The following is an 18,505-nucleotide window of genomic DNA, read 5'->3' on the forward strand; positions in this document are numbered from 1 at the left end:
ACTCGACTTCTCGAAGCACACGCAGAGGATTCAAAGTGCCCTGCAGAGACAGCAGAGACAAGACACAACTGTGTGCTCCGGTGCGGTTTGTATTTAAATGAGTCATTCTGCAGACATTCGGGGCCAATGTGGCTCCGTTCTATGAAAATGAGCCTCGTGGCTGAAAAAAAAGGGTCTAATCCACAAACAGCAGCGCTAACAGCAGCGCTAACAGCAGTGCTAACAGCACGGCGCAGAGAGAAAACATCACCGCTGTCATGAGTCAGTCTAGTTTAGTTATGATGTTGTTTTGTGTTTTGGTGTTTTGATCTTACTTCCGGTTTTCTTCGGTCACTTTGTCTCTTGTTGTCTTGAGTTCTTGTTGTTTAGTTTGTATCTTGTGTTCCTGTCTTGGTTTAGTTGTGATTTGCATGTAGAGAATTTCCTGTTTTACTTTGTAGTCCTGAGTTTGGTTCCTAGTGTTTCCTGTTTTACTTTGTAGTTCTTGCCCCTTGTATGTCACGTCTTGTTTTACTTCCCTCCTTTGTTCTGTTTCCCGCTTGTCAGACTGTGTGCCCTGCCCTCATTGTGTTCACCTGTTAATTAGTCTCACCTGTCCCTGATGACCCTGTGTGTATTTAGTCTCTGTGTTTCGACCCTTTTGTGCCGGTTCATTTGCGTCTTGTCCGTGACCATCCAGGATCCTCGTGCCTCGTGTTTCCTGTGTGGATTTTCATCGTGGCTTTTTGTGTTTCTCCCTCGTTTTTGATTCCTGGAAGTAAGCTGTCTGTTTTTGCCTTGTTTTGTATCTTGTTTTATTTAAATATATATCTTAGTCTGCATCTGGGTCCTCAACCTTCTTGTTTCTACTGAAACCGTGACAACCGGCTGCAGAGAGCTGGTGGTGGAGACGGTCTGGAGCCGTTACGTGTGACGGGGACGAGCTGCGTTACAGACAGTGAAACTAGTAAACACCTGTCGAGTCTGGACAGTAAAGTGTTACAGAGCAGCCCCCTCCTCTCCCTGCTCGTCATCGACCTGTGCATGGAGCTGAGCTCCGTCAGCGTGCAGCTCAGTTAAACCTGAGAGCAGAGAGGAGCTGCAGACAGTTTCTCTCCACAGTCACACACAAAACAAGCAGACTGAACTTTATGGGGCTTTAGTGGTGGCGTGTTTGCGTCTGAATATCATCAGTGCAAGAAGAGAATCAGACCTTCAGACGGGGCAGATAGTGGGGGCAAATAATGCAAGTTATGGGGCTAACAGCGGCCGCAATCCATTCTTAGTGACTTCCTGTCTGAGCTTCAAAGAAAGCTTTTTTTAAATGAGCAAAAACATCTTTTGATTGATTCTGTGTGAACGTCCTCGGGGCGCGTTAACGGATTATTTGGTGACTATATTTGGAGCTATAAAAAGTGATGACACAAGAAAACAGTCGCCCATTCAGAGGGCACAAACATCAGCTCTGTCACAAGGGGTCATGTTTGAGACCACCTGACGAACACCTATATTTACTTTGCTCTGTCTCCAACAATGTGTGAGAAAGGTCTCTGTGTCTTCAGCTGCTGCAGGCCGCGCCGCGTGTCAGAGCTCGTCGTTAGCGAGGTGGAAAACGTCTGAAGTGATGATTCACTCAGAGATCCGTTTCTTTTTGACCAACTCGGAAAGAAAGAAGACGTGTTCCTTCAGAGAGGAGGAGGTTAACTTCTGTCACATCTTTACATGAATATATATGTTTTGTATGTTGTGTAAGATGACCTACATGTTGCCCTCCCTTTATCTCACACAGCAGAGCACTCTTTCATCTCTCTAGAAACTCGGACTAACGCTCAACGTACGCTGCAGCCTCTCACCAACTTCGTAGACGTTCCTGTTGCTGGTCGGGCTGCTGTTGCTGATCTCGGCGTACGGTGAGTCTCGTCTGGCCGGTGACTTCATCTCTACGTAGCCGCACTCGGTGTTTTTGGCCGTCAGCAGCGGCGGGTCCTTGATCGTGGCGTACGGGTTTTCAGAGCTGTTGAGGGAGCAGGAGCTGGCGTGATACGGTGTGCCCTTCACCAGATCTGGGGAGGAAGAAGTGGTGAATACCAGCGTCACACCGAGCTGCTGACACATCTGGAGCAGGAGAGTTTTAGGACCTACCTCGTAGAGATTTCCCCGTGTATCTCCTGTCGATCCCGTACGCTCCTGGTAAGAAGAGAAATTGAAAAGATCAGTGACTATTATGGCAAGTGTTTTCTTTTTCACGTTGACTTGTTGCTCTTGAACACACCGAAATCGTTAGAGCGACTTCCCCACGTGGGAAATGTGAGCATCCAGCAGCAGGTGAAATCAGGTCGTTCTTTAAAAGGGGATTTTCTTTGTGCTTTGTTTTACACAGCTTTATCAGACGATGCAACCATTTATCAGTCACGAGTATTTCTTGGAATTCACCAAGAAGAATTCGTCACCTGTTCCTCTGCGGGATTCCCCCGTAAGCCACGCCTCTGGACCGCCCACTCTCAGGTGCCTTCAGCTCCGCCCTCTTCGTCTGTTTGTGGCGCAGACCTTCACGTGTCTCTCGTTCGGGTTAACTCGCTCTGTAAGCTGCTGTAAGTTTAACTCTGGTACGAGTGAACCTGAGTGTTGTTTTAGTTTGGACCTGGGCACTCGGAGTTAGCTGATTTATTTCTGCTCATCCGTCTTCACACCACACCGAGGGAGTTTCTTTGTTAGTCATACATTAGTTTATGGGTGGCTGCTTCTGTGTATGTTTTGGTTTTTGCACAGGTAAGATTAGTGCAGCCAGAAAGGTGAAAGTGTAGCTCAGCGAGGCGGCGCTAAAATGAGCAGCAGGAAGATGTTTAGAGTTAGTTTGGTTATTGATTCGGCGCCTCCCTTCGTCCCGGCCTCATCCAGCTCCGCTTTCTGCTGAACTATTTCTGGAGAGCTGCTGACAGCTCACCTTTTTCTTTTGCTTGTAAACAATAAACGTCTTGTTTACCTGATTACATCAGCGTGTTGCTTCCCTTACACCTACACCTTCACTGGCCTGTAACTCTGTTTTTCAGTTACATTTCAGCATCGTTCAAGTGATCTGAGAGAAAAGTGGACGTACGCTAACTGCTGTTTGTCTTAGTCTAGCCAATCACAGGTTGTTTCAGAAAGAGGGCGTTCCTATTGGCTGTGTTCTACAGATGTGCACGCACGTGGGTGAAAAAGGCATCCTGCAGAAAACATCGCCGGCAGCACTCGACATCAGCCTACGCTGCAGAGCAGTAAGGCTCATCAGGGAGAGAGTCTGATTACCTACATATAATATAATATATTTTAAGTCTTTACTGTTAATATGTTCATGTTTACAGCTACACTACAGCCACTCGCAGACGTGCTCTGCTCTCCCCGGGTCGCTGCATGTGAGAAGGAAACTCTCAGAATGTGTTGACCTGTTTCTCAGCCGTGTTTGTCTCTGCTCACTGACGGCTCCTGAACGTCTGCGTGGAGCGTGTCGTAGTTCCTGTGTGAAAGGGGCTGACGGTGCGGCTCACCCAGCTCGTTGAAGCAGTCTCCTTGTTTCCAGTCTGCAGGCAGTGTTCCGGTGTGATCAGCCAGAGGTCCTCTCTTCCTCTGATCCACGCTCTTCAGGTTCACAAACAGCTGGTTGTTCTTCGTCTGACACAGAAGAAGGGACACGTTCAGAACATTCATTACAGACACATTGTGCACCGAGTTACCGCTCCGTCTGCTGTCGCACCTTCCCATACGGGCCGTTGTTGATGTGCGGGGGGCTGATGCACTGCGTCAGGGTGTGGTAGCTCGGGTTGGAGAAGTAGTTGCTGGGGTGAGTCTCACATGTTGGAGGGTGAGCTTCTGAAGGAGGCGAGAATCAAGAATCAGGTCACAATAAAAGTGCTGCTGCGGTTAGTTCAGGCGAACCTGATCGTACCTGTGATGGTGTAATCGGCTGTGACCCTCACAGCCGGGGTGTAGGTGACGGCGGGCATGGCGGGCTCTTTGCCCTTCTGCTTCTTCCTGTAGATGACGAAGAGGAGGAGGAGGAAGAGCACCAGCAGCACGAGCACGATGATCCCCGCGATGGCTCCGATCTGATACGTGTCCACCTGCATGGCCGCACTCGTCAGGCTGTTCAGGCTGCCGACCACCACGCCGGCTGCACAGGAAGAGGAAACCAGGGACGTTTAGTCCCTTTCAAAATAAAACTCACTCTTAATACCGTCTGTTTTTATTCATGTCCTCACCCTGGTCGCAGCGAGCTCCCTTCCAGCCCGGGTTGCAGTAGCATGTTCCGGTCATGTGATCACAGGTGGAGTTGTTGAGACAGTCACAGACCTGACGGCAGCCGTAACCGTACGAGCCGGGAGGACACTCTGAAGACAACACGTCGACATTAAGTCAACTTTAGATTTTATAGAAGGTATGCCGGTCGGCTTTAGCTGCACCGTCTTAGATCAACACAATATGATAAAATGTATTCACGTTGAGTTTTTCTTTCTGAAGTTCCTCTGAAAGAAAAACTGAACCAACAAAGAGTAAATCAGAGTTTAAAAACTCATTAAACCATGAAAACAGAAGGAAAGAAAGGAAGAGTAAGGAGGAAAGGAAAGGTGACAGACAGGTGAGCTGTGTGAAGGTGTTGTATCTTACTTTGCTCACAGTGTCGTCCCATGAAGCCCGTGCGACAGGTGCACTGTCCAGAGATGTGATCGCAGTCGGCTCCGTTCCTGCACTGACAGATCTGAGAGCAGTCCTTCCCAAAGAAACCCAACGGACAGCCTGCAGGGGAGGAAGTGCGCGTCAGGTGACACACTTTCAAAATAAAAGATCTGAGATAAACAAATACAGAGTGAAAAAATCTCAGAGGGAAGTATTAATGATCAGCCCGTCAGGTGATCGGCTCCGGTTGTTATCAACTCTTTACTTTGTTTTTAGGACTTTTCAGTCACAGACTAAGTGACACATCTAATGTTTATCTTACTTAATGTTCGATGCATAACAATCATAAACTGAAACATTAACTCACATGGTGACAAAATAACGATTGATTTGGAAGAATATGAAGCAGATAATTTCCTCCTTCCTTTCGGTTCAATACACTGATCTGAGTTTGAACAATAATCCAGACTTTTAAAATAAAAAGTTTAAAGAAAGTTTAAAGAAATTAAATACAGGATAACTTTGCTTTAACAAAAGTGTGTGTGTGTGTGCGTGTGTGCGTGTGTGTGTGCGTGCGTGTGTGTGTGTGTGCGTGCGTGTGTGTGTGTGTGTGCGTGTGTGCGTGTGTGTGTGCGTGCGTGTGTGTGTGTGTGTGCGTGTGTGTGCGTGTGTGCGTGCGTGCGTGTATCTCACGCTGTGTGCAGTACAGTCCGGTCCACCCTGGCGTGCACTTGCACTCTCCATCGTACGCGCTGCAGTACGCCCCGTTGTGACAGTTACAGGTGTGGATGCAGTTTGGGCCCCACTGACCGGGAGGACACGCTGCAGCACAGAGACAGAGACACGTCAGAGCTTTGGTGTCCTGAGGAAACGACGACCTTAAAGGGACAGTAACATTATTAAAGACATCGTTCTAACGCACGCTGGGAGCAGTCGCTGCCGATCCAGCCGGGGTAGCACTGACACGAGCCGTCGATGGGGTTACAGGTGCCGTTGTTGGTGCAGCTGCAGCTCCAGGCGCAGTTCTTCCCGAAGCGACCGCTCGGACACACTGCAACCAAACACATGCACGATGTTATAAACATTCACCTTTCAGACACGAGCATCCTCACTGCCAGCTCAGCATGGGTGTTTCACACATGCAGAAGCGACAGGTGTCCTGCAGGCTGACTCACCCTCGTTGCACAGCGCGCCCTTGAAGCCGGGCAGACAGTCACACTGTCCGGAGACGTGGTGACACGGCCCGTTGCTGTGGACACACTGAGGACACGTCTGACTGCAGCGGTGACCGAAGTAACCCGGGGAGCAGACTGCAGGAGAACAAGGGGAACATTCACCTTACATTACTCTGAGCTCATAACTTCAGCACCATGGAGACAAATCCAGACTCAAGTAAATTGTCCTTTATTTTAATATCTTCTGTGTGTTGAAGATGCAGCATGATGATGATGATGATGATGCTGCAGCACTCACTCCTCTGACAGGTGGTCCCTCTGAATCCTGGAGCGCACTCACAGGTTCCCTCGTCCGGAGAACACGACGCTCCGTTCTTACAGTTACAGGAGAGAGAACAGTTCGGCCCCCAGCGGCCCTCAGCACACACACTGTCACAGTGGATACCTGTTCACACACACACACACACACACACACACACACACTGAGTACACTTCTGTCTTGAACATGTAAATCACACAGCTCAGTGATTAGTTAGTTGACTGATGAACATTTAACATAAAAACTTGAGCAGCTTGTTAAGCGGTGGTTTCATCCTGCAGGTGAACGTCGCACGTCTTCTGCTTCATTTAAACACAAAGAACAAACACAGACACGTGTCACAACGTCTCGTTTCCTTCTCTACCTTCAGAGCGTTCTCTAACTACTCTTTGTAAATATGTATTTCCCATCATGCCTCTGTGACTGGAGCTTATAAGTGTGTGTGGGTTAGTGAGACGTGTCATTGATACGACGATGCTGTGAAATCCTGAAACTTCAAATAAGCGTTTGTACATATTTTTTAACGATTACAGGCGGCACAGTGGAGCAGTGGTTATCGCTGTCCCCTCACAGCTAGAAGGTTCCTGGTTTGAATCCCGGTTCAGACGTAGTGGGCCTTTCTGTGTGGAGTCTGCATGTTCTCCCCGTGCATACTCCGGCTTCCTCCCACAGTCCAAACACATGCTCGTTAGCTTCATTGGTGTGAATGTGAGCATGAAAGGTTGGTCTGACTCTGTGTGTCAGCCCTGTGATTGACAGGCGACCTGTCCAGGTGTAACCCCGCCTCCTGCCCAGTGACAGCTGGGATAGGCTCCAGCTCCCTTGTAGATGATGGTTGGATTATAACGACTACATCCCCGTCTCTAAATGTCTCGCTCACATGACTGAAGCAAAGATCAGAAGCCGTCAGCAGGAAGTGACGTTCACATGGAGACAGGGAATCATAAACTCTTACCTGTCCATCCAGCCAGACACCTGCAGTGGCCAGTGGAGTGATGACATCCGTCAGCGTGGCTGCAGTCACAGCGCTCTCGACAGTCCAGGCCGTACGTCCCGTCCTGAGGAGGAGCAACAGACGTTCAGCAGGGAAACATCAGAAACAGAAGTCTGGTGTATTTACGTCTGGGGTTCCTTTTTTAAACGAGCAGCTGTAACAAAGAGTTCTGGGAAAGTGTTACACCAGACTCCATTCATAAAAACACTGATTCTACATCACAGAACACAGGAGGAGTTGGTTTCACTGCTGCGTTATTCACTTAGTTAACCACAGAAACACCTGGGAGTGGAGACATCCTCTCACCTGGCAGTGCAGATCACACCTGTCTCCCCTCCAGCCGGCAGCACAGGTACACTGACCGTCCAGCGCGTTACAGGCTCCTCCATTCCCACACAGACAGGTGAGGTTACAGCCCAGCCCCCAGGTACCGCTGGGGCAGTTGATGGAGCAGTCCACCCCGTGCCACCCTGATCACATGATCGAGAATCACTTTTAATCCCTGAGATATTTATTGATTAGATATTGAGTCATGTTGTCACTCATATGTTTAAAAAGTCTTTGACTCAGACGAAGACTTTGTTTGTTTTTGTGCCTTAAAGAGAGAAAATAAGAGAAAGACTGCAGCAGAACTCCTGCTGACAGACACACAAACAAATTCACTCCAAACATTTAACACAATATTACATAAAAATAATAAATATATCTGTACTAATGTTAATGATTAGTTAGTAATCAAATGTAACTTCTTTAAGTGCATTAAAAGTTGATAAAAAGACACCAGCGTGTTCTCATGTCTCCTCCCCCTCTCTCCCCCCTCTCTCCCCCTCCTCCTCAGCTCACCTGGTTTACAGTAGCAGGACCCGTCCACAGGTGAGCACTGGGCTCCGTTCTTACAGTCACACCTGGAGGAGCAGTTCGCTCCGTGAGTTCCTGCAGGACAGGCGACGGAGCAGTTTGGGCCCTGAGGAGGTCGCAGCCAGAGAGAGAACAGGATGAAAACTTTTATTCTACTTTTAGATTTTTCATTTATTCAGAGATTTTTTGTGACTAATTCTTTGGCAGGCCTCAGATGTGATGAGCAGATAAAACAGCAGCGGAGACAAAGAGCAGATTCTGCTGATAACAGTCGGATGTTTAGCGTCGCTGTGTTGGTGAAATTTAACGAGAATCCAGCAGCCGGAAGGAGACACTGTTCCTCCAGACTCTCGATGTCTCAGACCTCTGATTCCCACAGAGCTCTGATGTTTCCATGAAAAACTCTTCTGTGCGGCCGTGAAGAGACGACACATACGAACAACGACGACTTGTTCTCTAGGATTGAGCTCAGGTCATCGTACTTGGAAATGTTTTTAGTGCACATGTGGTTGTGTGACGCTCTGGATGTCTGAAAGCTGAGGATGTTCTGATGAGCCAGGACCGAACCGAGCAGAAGGAGCTTCTTCTGTGAGATGAACGCAGTCCAAACTCTCCAAAACAAACCTGCTGCGGGCGCTGCGTTCGTTAAATGGTCCTGATTTATGTATATGAGTTCGAGCATTCAGTCTTTAACGCTTCCATATTTTGTGTCATTACGTCGATTCACACGTGATGTGAAACGTGGTGAAACCGAGCAGGCAGCGGGAGCGGACGCAGTCTCGTTAGCATGTTTCTGTTACAAATGATGGAAAACAGAAACCGTGACAGCTGGAGCATAACTTACTTCACTTAAATAACCTTTAGGTTGTGCAGATCTTATTTATATGAATCATTTGAAGATGCTCCAAAACATGACGTCACAATAAACAAACTTTCTGTTCAGATGAAACTATTAAAACACCTTTAAACTCTGAAATGAGAATATCTTAAAAACTAAAAATGTGTTCAAATAAGTTCTGGAGTGTTTCGAAATGTTTGTTCATGTTTCTGCATTCAGAATGTTTTTAAACATTAACTTTTCTTTTTATATTTTTATCAAAATCTAAAGAAAAATGTGTCCAATTGTTTTTTTTCCTTTTATTTATGACACAATTTGAAGACATTTATTAATTATTTTGGTTTATTGATTCACATAAACATTTGGTTTAGATTGTAGAGATTTTAGGGAAATGAAAACATTAAATATAGTCCATAAAATGACGTCATGATAAGCAAAAATATGAACGCAGACTCTTTTCTATTGCAGAGATGTTACTGCAGTTCTCCCTGCTGCCACTAGGGGCTGCTAAAGAGCGCTAACTTTAATGATCACCCCTTCAGATAAACTTAGAGAGCACGTGGAGCCGTTAGTGTTCTGTGGATTCAGGTGAATATTTTTAGAAGTATAAAAGTTCTGAAAGTTAGAGAGTCTTTGTCACATCCTGTCACACACACACACACACACACACACACACACACACACACACACACACTGTGTTTGACCTAAATCCCTCATCGAGGCGCGCTTACCGTGAACCCAGGAGCGCAGATACACTCCCCGCTCACGCTGTGGCAGTCGGCTCCGTTCTGACACCGACACACCTGCTGACACGCCTCGCCGTAGAACCCCGGCGTGCACGTCTCGTTACAGTACAGACCCGACCAGCCCGGCCGACACGTGCACTCTCCTGACATCGGGTGGCAGCTGGAGACAGAACATAGTTACACACTGTTATTGTATGACCTTTAGTTGTTGTTGAACCCAAAACCTGACAGAGCTCCGACATGTGCTGCTTTTTACATCTGAAGGCGACACACAGAAGTGAACATGCCACCTCACGTCCACATGAACGTCACGTCTCTGCGGCCTGTAGCTCGGACACAAAAAGACAAAAGATGTAAACTCTATAAGAAAAGGTAGTGTCGTGTTTTTACTAAACTTTAAACCTGTGAAAACATTAAATTAAAGTTGACTGCAGCATCTCCACAGCTGATGCTGAATCACTGCCCTCCTACGCAGCCTTTAATGGGGATTTTCCAGCATTAAAAAATAGGACGCCTCCTCCATTGTTCGACTATAATAAACAGACTTATGTCTCAGCTCGAAGGCATTTGTGTTTTTCACTCAGAAGTGAAAAGAAGAAGACGAGGGAAGGATTAAGAAAGAGACTCTGAGAGTTCAAAGCCTGACCTGCTGTCAAATGTAGCTTTCTGAAAGCATCTGCACCAAATTCTGACATCACAAACATGTGGGGCAGTTTGCTTCAGCTGCTGTTGGACCAGAGAGCACAAGGTCCAACATGGAGCTACAAGCTTACAAGCTAACAAGCTAACGTAGCAGCTGCTCGGCTCGCAGCGCTTCATGAGAGCGTCGCTGATGTCTAACCTGAAACTGTTCCTGTTGATGATTATTCACCATCTTAAAACACACAACAGAAAACTTCAGCAAAGGTTGATGAACTATATTCTGTAGTTAGCACGCTTTCTTCAGTATTCGCTCATTATCGCGACGAATCCTGGTGATAAAAATAGATTAATCAATTAAGAAAATTAGCACCTGAAAGCAGCCCGAAGCCGACCGTAACCTCTAACTTTTGTTCGGATCTCTAAAGTTTATTTGGCAGAAATCTAAGAGAGGCTTTTTTAACAGTTTCCTGAAACTGCCTGATGTGTTTCCCTCCTGCAGCAGTGAGAGGATTATCTGCAGCGACACAGGTGGACCCTTCCTGTGACTGTTTGACTGACAGCTGCTCCACCTGACACAGAGCTCACATTGAGCAGGAGCAGAACAGCTGCTCTCTGCAGACACACATGCAGATACAGCTGTGCTAAGCTAACCGCTCGCTGAACACTGAGCCACAGTCAGCTGTCTGCAGGCTCAAAGATCTCACTCACAAACATGGACGGACAGAACATGAAGACTTCAACAGAGAGGTTTTTGTTTTAGAATCATTAAAGCTGATATTTCACTCTGACAGCATCCCTTTCTTTATATGCAGAAACGTGTGGCGTGTGTTTCTGCGTACCTGCGTGTGTTTCTGCGTACCTGTGTGTGTTTCTGCGTACCTGCGTGTGTTTCTGCGTACCTGCGTGTGTTTCTGCGTACCTGCGTGTGTTTCTGCGTACCTGTGTGTGTTTCTGCATACCTGCGTGTGTTGTGGACGTCGCAGGGACACTTCCTGTCGCAGCGCAGGCCGTAGTGTCCCTCCGCACACAGCCGGACCTCGCACGTCTCCCCGGTGTATCCCGGCTCACACAGACACATCCCGTTGGTGTGGTAGCACTTAGCGTTGTTCTGACAGCGGCACGTCTTCGCACAGTCGGCGCCGTAAGAACCGACCGGACACTCATCCTGACACCTGATCACAGCAGGAGACACAGAGAGAGCTGCTGTCAGACAGTGGAGGGGATCAACATCAGTTCTCTCAGGAGGATTAAACATCTGTTACTGCAACAGTTTCTCCTCATTTACTCAGTTTTCTTTTATATTCTTATTTTGTGTTTTGTTCAAGAGAAAAGTATGACACAAACACGCCTGTCACTTCCTGTTCTCCACACTCAGCTCCTGTAGTGCAGGATGGATCGATTGTTTCTCTGTTAAACTTTACAAGAAAGATTTTCTTGTGTTTCCTTAAGAAATCAAGTCTGAGGCTTCTGTTCCACCCGATGGACCTAAAACTGTTACCTGCTGCACCTCAGCTCCACTAATGTAGACAAAGGTGTGCTTACTGTTTTCAGAATCCTCAAACATCTTCCTGGTTTTGCCGACATTAAGCAGCAGGGTGTTCTCTGTGCATCGCTCTGCAGGATTGTAGATTTCCTCCTGATATGAATTCTCTTTGTTGTCAGAAATCTGCACAAAGTGCTAAATTTAGCGATCAGTTTCATCGGGGAGATCACGTAACATGCTGATCAGAAATCAATCAGCATTCTGACTCTGCAAAGATGAACTCTGCTCCAGCCTACAGCTCTGCTCAGTCCCGTTTCATGTATCCCCCACGTTCTTGCACAGCTCTGCCAGTCAGCAGGCAGCTCCTCTCCCAGTGCTCTTAATGGATTCCAGTGGGTTCGGGTGTGGCTCGGCCGGCCCAGTTCCCAGTAGGGCGACTGCGGCGTTTGGCTTCCCTCAAACCTTTATTTACTGGTTTCAGAGCCCTCTGACGGTCTATTCCTGACTCTGCGTAAGTATACGCTGTGCGCTCTCTGATACTGTTAATTATACGTGTCTGCAGCCGAGCGACGCTCTGAGATCTGTCTGAGAAAACACTGACGCTGCTTCCTGCCCGTGTTTTCTCTCCTCTCTCAGGATGTGGACGAGTTAGAGCTGATGTTTAATTTGGATTTGGTTCGTTTGATTCGCCCTTCATGGTGTCATTCAGGTCCAGTGAGGACAGCAGGTTCTCCCCCTGAGCGACAGACACAGTTTAACACCTCACATGACCCCAAACAGTTCACTGTTAACCTGCTTTAAACATGAATGTGGTTTCTTGGCTAATTTGTTCTGTATTTTAAAAAGGGGACGACCACTCTGACTGTCAGTACTTTGGCTTTGTGCAGAGACACGCTGAGACATTTTCCACTCTTTAGAAATCTTACAACTTCTGGTTTTGCAATCATTTCTGCACTGAAAACTAATGATATATGTACTGTAGTAAACTCTCTGATAACTTGCAGTATTTGTGTTGGCGCTACTGGAGCTAAAACAAATACCGGGGACGAGTGTAAAATGTCAGACTGACTCAGTGACGCACATCAAGGTCCCAGTTTTGTATGTTTGAACAAGCACAGTGCCTCATTAACACCATCAGCTGTGTTTTTATACAAACCCCAATTCCATAAAAAGTTGGGAGGGGGCAAGAAAAGACGGAGAAAGTTGTGGAATGCTCAAAAAACATCTGGAACATTCCACAGGTAAGTCGGTTAATTGGTAACAGGTGATAGTACCATGATTGGGTATAACAGGAGCACTCCTGAAAGGCTCCCTCGTTCACTATCAACGATGGCGTGAGGTTCTCCACTCTGTGAAAGACTGAGTGGGCAAATTGTCCAACAGTCTATGAACAACGTTCCTCGACATGCAATGACAAGGAATTTAGAGATTTCACCGTCTACAGTCCAAAAAACATCCACAGATTCAGAGAATCTGGAGAAATCTTGCAAGGGGCTCGTAAGAAAGCTCGTAAGAAAGTTCGTAAGAAAGTTCGTAAGAAAGCAAGTAAGAAAGAAAGTTCGTAAGAAAGCACGTAAGAAAGTTCGTAAGAAAGCGTGTAAGACAGCACGTAAGAAAGCACGTAAGAAAGCGTGTAAGAAAGCGTGTAAGAAAGCACGTAAGAAAGCACGTAAGAAAGCGTGTAAGAAAGCGTGTAAGAAAGCACGTAAGAAAGTTCGTAAGAAAGCGTGTAAGACAGCACGTAAGAAAGCACGTAAGAAAGCGTGTAAGAAAGCGTGTAAGAAAGCGTGTAAGAAAGCACGTAAGAAAGCGTGTAAGAAAGCGTGTAAGAAAGCGTGTAAGAAAGCACGTAAGAAAGTTCGTAAGAAAGCGTGTAAGACAGCACGTAAGAAAGCACGTAAGAAAGCGTGTAAGAAAGCACGTAAGAAAGCACGTAAGAAAGCACGTAAGAAAGCAAGTAAGAAAGTTCGTAAGACAGCAAGTAAGAAAGAAAGTAAGTAAGAAAGCACGTGAGAAAGCACGTAAGAAAGTTCGTAAAAAAGCACGTAAGAAAGTTCGTAAGAAAGCAAGTAAGAAAGAAAGTAAGTAAGAAAGCACGTAAGAAAGAAAGTAAGTAAGAAAGAAAGTAAGTAAGAAAGCACGTGAGAAAGCACGTAAGAAAGTTCGTAAGAAAGCAAGTAAGAAAGTTCGTAACAAAGCTCGTAAGAAAGAAAGTAAGTAAGAAAGCACGTGAGAAAGCACGTAAGAAAGTTCGTAAGAAAGCAAGTAAGAAAGAAAGTAAGTAAGAAAGCACGTGAGAAAGCACGTAAGAAAGTTCGTAAGAAAGCACGTAAGAAAGTTCGTAACAAAGCTCGTAAGAAAGAAAGTAAGTAAGAAAGCACGTGAGAAAGCACGTAAGAAAGTTCGTAAAAAAGCACGTAAGAAAGTTCGTAAGAAAGCAAGTAAGAAAGAAAGTAAGTAAGAAAGCACATAAGAAAGCACGTAAGAAAGCACGTAAGAAAGCGTGTAAGAAAGCACGTAAGAAAGTTCGTAACAAAGCTCGTAAGAAAGAAAGTAAGTAAGAAAGCACGTGAGAAAGCACGTAAGAAAGTTCGTAAGAAAGCACGTAAGAAAGTTCGTAACAAAGCTCGTAAGAAAGAAAGTAAGTAAGAAAGCACGTGAGAAAGCACGTAAGAAAGTTCGTAAAAAAGCACGTAAGAAAGTTCGTAAGAAAGCAAGTAAGAAAGAAAGTAAGTAAGAAAGCACATAAGAAAGCACGTAAGAAAGCACGTAAGAAAGCGTGTAAGAAAGCACGTAAGAAAGTTCGTAACAAAGCTCGTAAGAAAGAAAGTAAGTAAGAAAGCACGTGAGAAAGCACGTAAGAAAGTTCGTCAGAAAGCACGTAAGAAAGTTCGTAACAAAGCTCGTAAGAAAGAAAGTAAGAAAGAAAAATCTGTTGTTATTCACATATTACACAACGTCCCAACTTTTTGGGAAGTGGGGTTTGTAGATGAAAGACCTGCATTCTTCACCACCCTGCCTGTTGTGTGATGTATCGTACATTAATGAAAGAAACAGCAGATTAGTTGATGCAGATTTATATGAAATTATAACATGTAGATGTTTCTGTGTGTTTCTTTCATAATAATTGTTTGAATCTACTCTTTAGAAACATCCTCATCCTCCTCTGGCTGCAGGTTTGTGCTGCTTGAGTTCACGCTGTGACTGTGACTGGCTCTGATAACTAATGCACTCTGTGCTGCAGTCTGTCTGTCCATTAAATGTGAGAGGCATCCACATGCTGTTTGACTGATAAGTGTAGCGCACCATAAATCTGATGATTGATGCTTTTGCAGTAAATCCGGAGCATCTCTGGGTTTCAGGGACTTGATGTAATCCCACAATCTGCTGCACAATGCGCTGTACTGTTTGCTGTGTGGTGTAGTGAAGTGTGACTTGCCGTTCTCCGGTGTATCCGGGGCTGCAGAGACACTGCCCAGAGGACGACACACAGAAGCCGTTGTTGTGACACTGACATTCTTGAGAGCAGTTCTGTCCAAATCTCCCCTCCGGACACGGCTGGCCGCACACTGTACCCTGCACACAGCGACCACAGCAACATACATCAAGATCATGTCAGCAGCTAAATCTATGTGAACATGACTTCATGCTAGGCCTCATTTTTCCTCCTGCACCTCCTCTGCAAACTCATCAGGCTTCTTGCCAGAGATTCACAGACTCGTATCACGTTATGACCGCAGGAGTCTGTCGCCTTTCTAACCGTCTATCAGGAGTCATCTGTGTGAGTCTTTCAACTTTATCAAACATGTTAAAGGAGGAGCTCATGCCCAGACACTAATCACGACTTCCTGTCCTCTGGTTCTGCTCACACTGACATGTTATCTGAGCATGTGTGAGGTTCTCTCAGAACTATGAGGACGAATCTGTTTTCCCAGACCTTAAAGAGGAATGCTGGTATCTTAAATCTTGACTGAAAGGAATAAAAGAAAATTGGAATTGCTCCGACAGATTGCTTCAGCCAGCAGCCATGAAACAGCCTGTATTGACTGCAACATAATCCCTGGAGGGAAATGTGACAAATCAGTCTGTCCACGAAAGGTTTACTTTTACAATCTGAGCCTGTCAGTGGAAACAACAAGAACTTTTAGTGGACGACCTTTGACCCATCAGGATTATGTTGCAGCCATGACAGCCTGTTTGCTGCAGGATGAACACATCTACTGGAGACATTTAAAACTTTTTGTTCCCATTAGGTGCAAACCAGACTTAAAATGATCACTGGGTGTATGAATGATGACGATGATTGTTGTAAAGAGTTCAAACAAACAGTTCAGGTGAGTACCATCCATCCTGCAGGACAGGAACACTCTCCGGTCACGTGATGACACACTCCTCCGTTCTGACACGGACATCTCTCCTCACACTGCTGCCCGTGTTTGCCTGGAGGACACAGGTCCTCACAGCTGTAGAAGGAAAAAAGTCCAGTTAATAAAACCGCAAAGTAAAAGTTGTCTTCTGTAGATTTTTTGCTCGCTAAAATTCGCCTCTCTGAATGCTTTACAAGTGTAGCCCACGAAACAATGAGTCTGTGATGTTTACATTTAGCAACATTGAAACTTTCTACCAAAGAACAGGAAGTGTTTTTGCATCGTCACTGCCTGGGCTTTTACTTTGACATCACAACAGGAAGCAGATCCTCCCTCCTCATTACTCACAAAGCTCCAGTGTATCCTGGCGAGCACTTGCACTCTCCGGTCACATGGTGACAGGCGGCTCCGTTCTGGCACTGACACTTCTGCTGGCAGCCGTTCCCGTAGGTGCCCACCTCGCACTGGGCCTCACAGCGCCAGCCTCTGAACCCAGGCGTGCAGATACAGGCTCCGGTGATGGGGTTACACAGCGCTCCGTTCTTACACTGACATCTGTTGCTGCAGTGGGAGCCCCAGTGTTCACTGTCACACGCTGAGGAAGAGGAAACAGAACCCAGGGTTAGTTCTTGTTTGACACGTATCACTGCTCAGGTCTCATCTTTACCTCTAACAGCCTCTTCTCATGCAGGATCACATGTTCAGGCTGCTTTACACCAAACTAATGACAGGTAACATAATCTCCTCACGTCAAACACAAGAGGAGTCACATTGTTGTTGTCCTGTTATCATCCAGGTAATCACTGCTACTGTAATGACTCTTTAACACAAAGTGACCCATGATGCAACTGACCTCAGCCCTGACCTCAAAGCAGCTCCAGGACAAAAGACAAACTATTTACAGCGGTGTCGAGTGAATCTAAAGGAAGTCAACTGTAAATACTGCTTAAAGGAGAAGGCTGGCGTTATACAGAATGTGTTACAGATCACAGGCTGTATAAAAAGATGGCCGACATGACAGCTCCCTAAAAGTGAAGCCATACCCTCTCTGTCGCCCCCTGCTGACTGGCTGTAGTATAGCTCATAAAGCCCGCCTCCTCCATGTTAACAGATGGGACATGAGTCAAACTATAAAATCAAAATACACGTCAAATACATTTTTCTCAAACATGGTTTCTGTCATTATAGTTAGTTCTTATCTTGCTGATTTATGTCACAGTGTTCATGTTTCTGACAAGTTTACTTTTAATAAGTTATTTGATGCTATAAAAAGGGGGTGTGGCCTCATGATTGACAGCTCTGTTGACAAATGGGGCTCCTGCAGCGTTCTGTTCCTGAGTAGCAGAGTAGAGGAGGAACGGCGAGAGGAGACGTAACTAACACTAACACTACAGTCATTGAACTTTCCATCAGCGTGAATATCTGCTTCAGACCGACACAAGAAGCTGTTCTGCTGCAGACTGAGCCCACCTGAGGGCTCCGACACGCCGAGGACACCTGAGGGCTCCAACACGGCAAGGACACCTGAGGGCTCCAACACGCCGAGGACACCTGAGGGCTCCAACATGCCGAGGACACCTGAGGGCTCCAACACGCCAAGGACACCTGAGGGCTCCAACACGCCAAGGACACAAGGTAAAGGTGTGTGTCTGGTAGAGGAAGGGGCGTGACGTCAACACTGCGACTCCACCAGCGCCCGCTCCGGGGGGGTTTAGGCTTCATCTTTGTACAATGACAGGAGGAGACGTCGTCCATCTTTATATACAGTCATTGTTACAGATGCAATGTTTTCCTATTTAGTTTTTCCCACCGGTGACCTGAAATCTGAGCGTATTCTCATAACAAGTGGCGTTAGATTCTTGGGCCATTGTTCAGCCTGTGCATGCTCATGATCACAGCTACGCAGACGACACAAAGATCTACTCCTTGAAGAACACAAACCCAGTGGGAACCTTAGATCTTTAAAAAGCAGTCAGCCTGAAGAACCTTGAATCAGGAGGCGACCTGGCGAAGCGGCTTTTGGCTCGTCTGTCTCGTTTTCTGTTCTGCATTTTGATTTCCTTTTTTCGATTTGGGAAACATGAAACTTAAACTGTGTTTTAATCTGCACTCTGTATTTTATTGAACTCCATCGTGTATCGCTTATTGTTTTTAAAAGTCATTATGAAGCTTGTCTTTGCACTCTGAATGACCTCTGTGACCTCTTATAAACATAGATGCCTCAAACTGCCTTACTGTAACTCATCTGACCTCCAGCTCCTCACACCCGTCTTTCCTTTTTGCATCTCTAAAGGCTTCACATGCTCCAGCTCCTCTCTCTATAGTTTGCATGTTCGCAGCGCAGCCTGAATCTGACGTGAGATATGAGTGATGTTTCTTCCTCCATATTTCCTAAACAAACTCTTGAGGCTGAAACCAGAGCCTGCTCCTCATCGCCGACATGGAGACGGA

At 46.2% G+C, this 18,505-nt stretch overlaps 1 protein-coding gene across 1 annotated transcript in view; it reads right to left on the reverse strand.

Moving 5' to 3' along the window:
- Positions 1–18,505, reverse strand: part of megf10 (multiple EGF-like-domains 10) — a 39,446-nt gene that overhangs the window by 879 nt on the left and 20,062 nt on the right. The window contains exons 5-23 of the mRNA XM_069677141.1: positions 16,403–16,649; positions 16,030–16,150; positions 15,127–15,263; positions 11,164–11,376; positions 9,548–9,722; positions 7,964–8,084; positions 7,427–7,590; positions 7,082–7,184; positions 6,106–6,252; positions 5,808–5,942; positions 5,555–5,683; positions 5,326–5,454; positions 4,624–4,752; positions 4,218–4,346; positions 3,905–4,129; positions 3,713–3,828; positions 3,507–3,630; positions 2,122–2,166; positions 1,833–2,042 (exon numbers count right to left, since the gene is read on the reverse strand). Coding sequence (XP_069533242.1) covers positions 1,833–2,042; positions 2,122–2,166; positions 3,507–3,630; positions 3,713–3,828; positions 3,905–4,129; positions 4,218–4,346; positions 4,624–4,752; positions 5,326–5,454; positions 5,555–5,683; positions 5,808–5,942; positions 6,106–6,252; positions 7,082–7,184; positions 7,427–7,590; positions 7,964–8,084; positions 9,548–9,722; positions 11,164–11,376; positions 15,127–15,263; positions 16,030–16,150; positions 16,403–16,649 — 2,799 coding nt within the window. The remainder of the gene's footprint in view (positions 1–1,832; positions 2,043–2,121; positions 2,167–3,506; positions 3,631–3,712; positions 3,829–3,904; positions 4,130–4,217; positions 4,347–4,623; positions 4,753–5,325; positions 5,455–5,554; positions 5,684–5,807; positions 5,943–6,105; positions 6,253–7,081; positions 7,185–7,426; positions 7,591–7,963; positions 8,085–9,547; positions 9,723–11,163; positions 11,377–15,126; positions 15,264–16,029; positions 16,151–16,402; positions 16,650–18,505) is intronic.

This window comes from Semicossyphus pulcher, unplaced genomic scaffold (assembly GCF_022749685.1).
Source record: "Semicossyphus pulcher isolate SPU_LCO1_2020_fin unplaced genomic scaffold, fSemPul1.0.p SCAF_28, whole genome shotgun sequence".
Classification (NCBI taxonomy): Eukaryota; Metazoa; Chordata; class Actinopteri; order Labriformes; family Labridae; genus Semicossyphus; species Semicossyphus pulcher.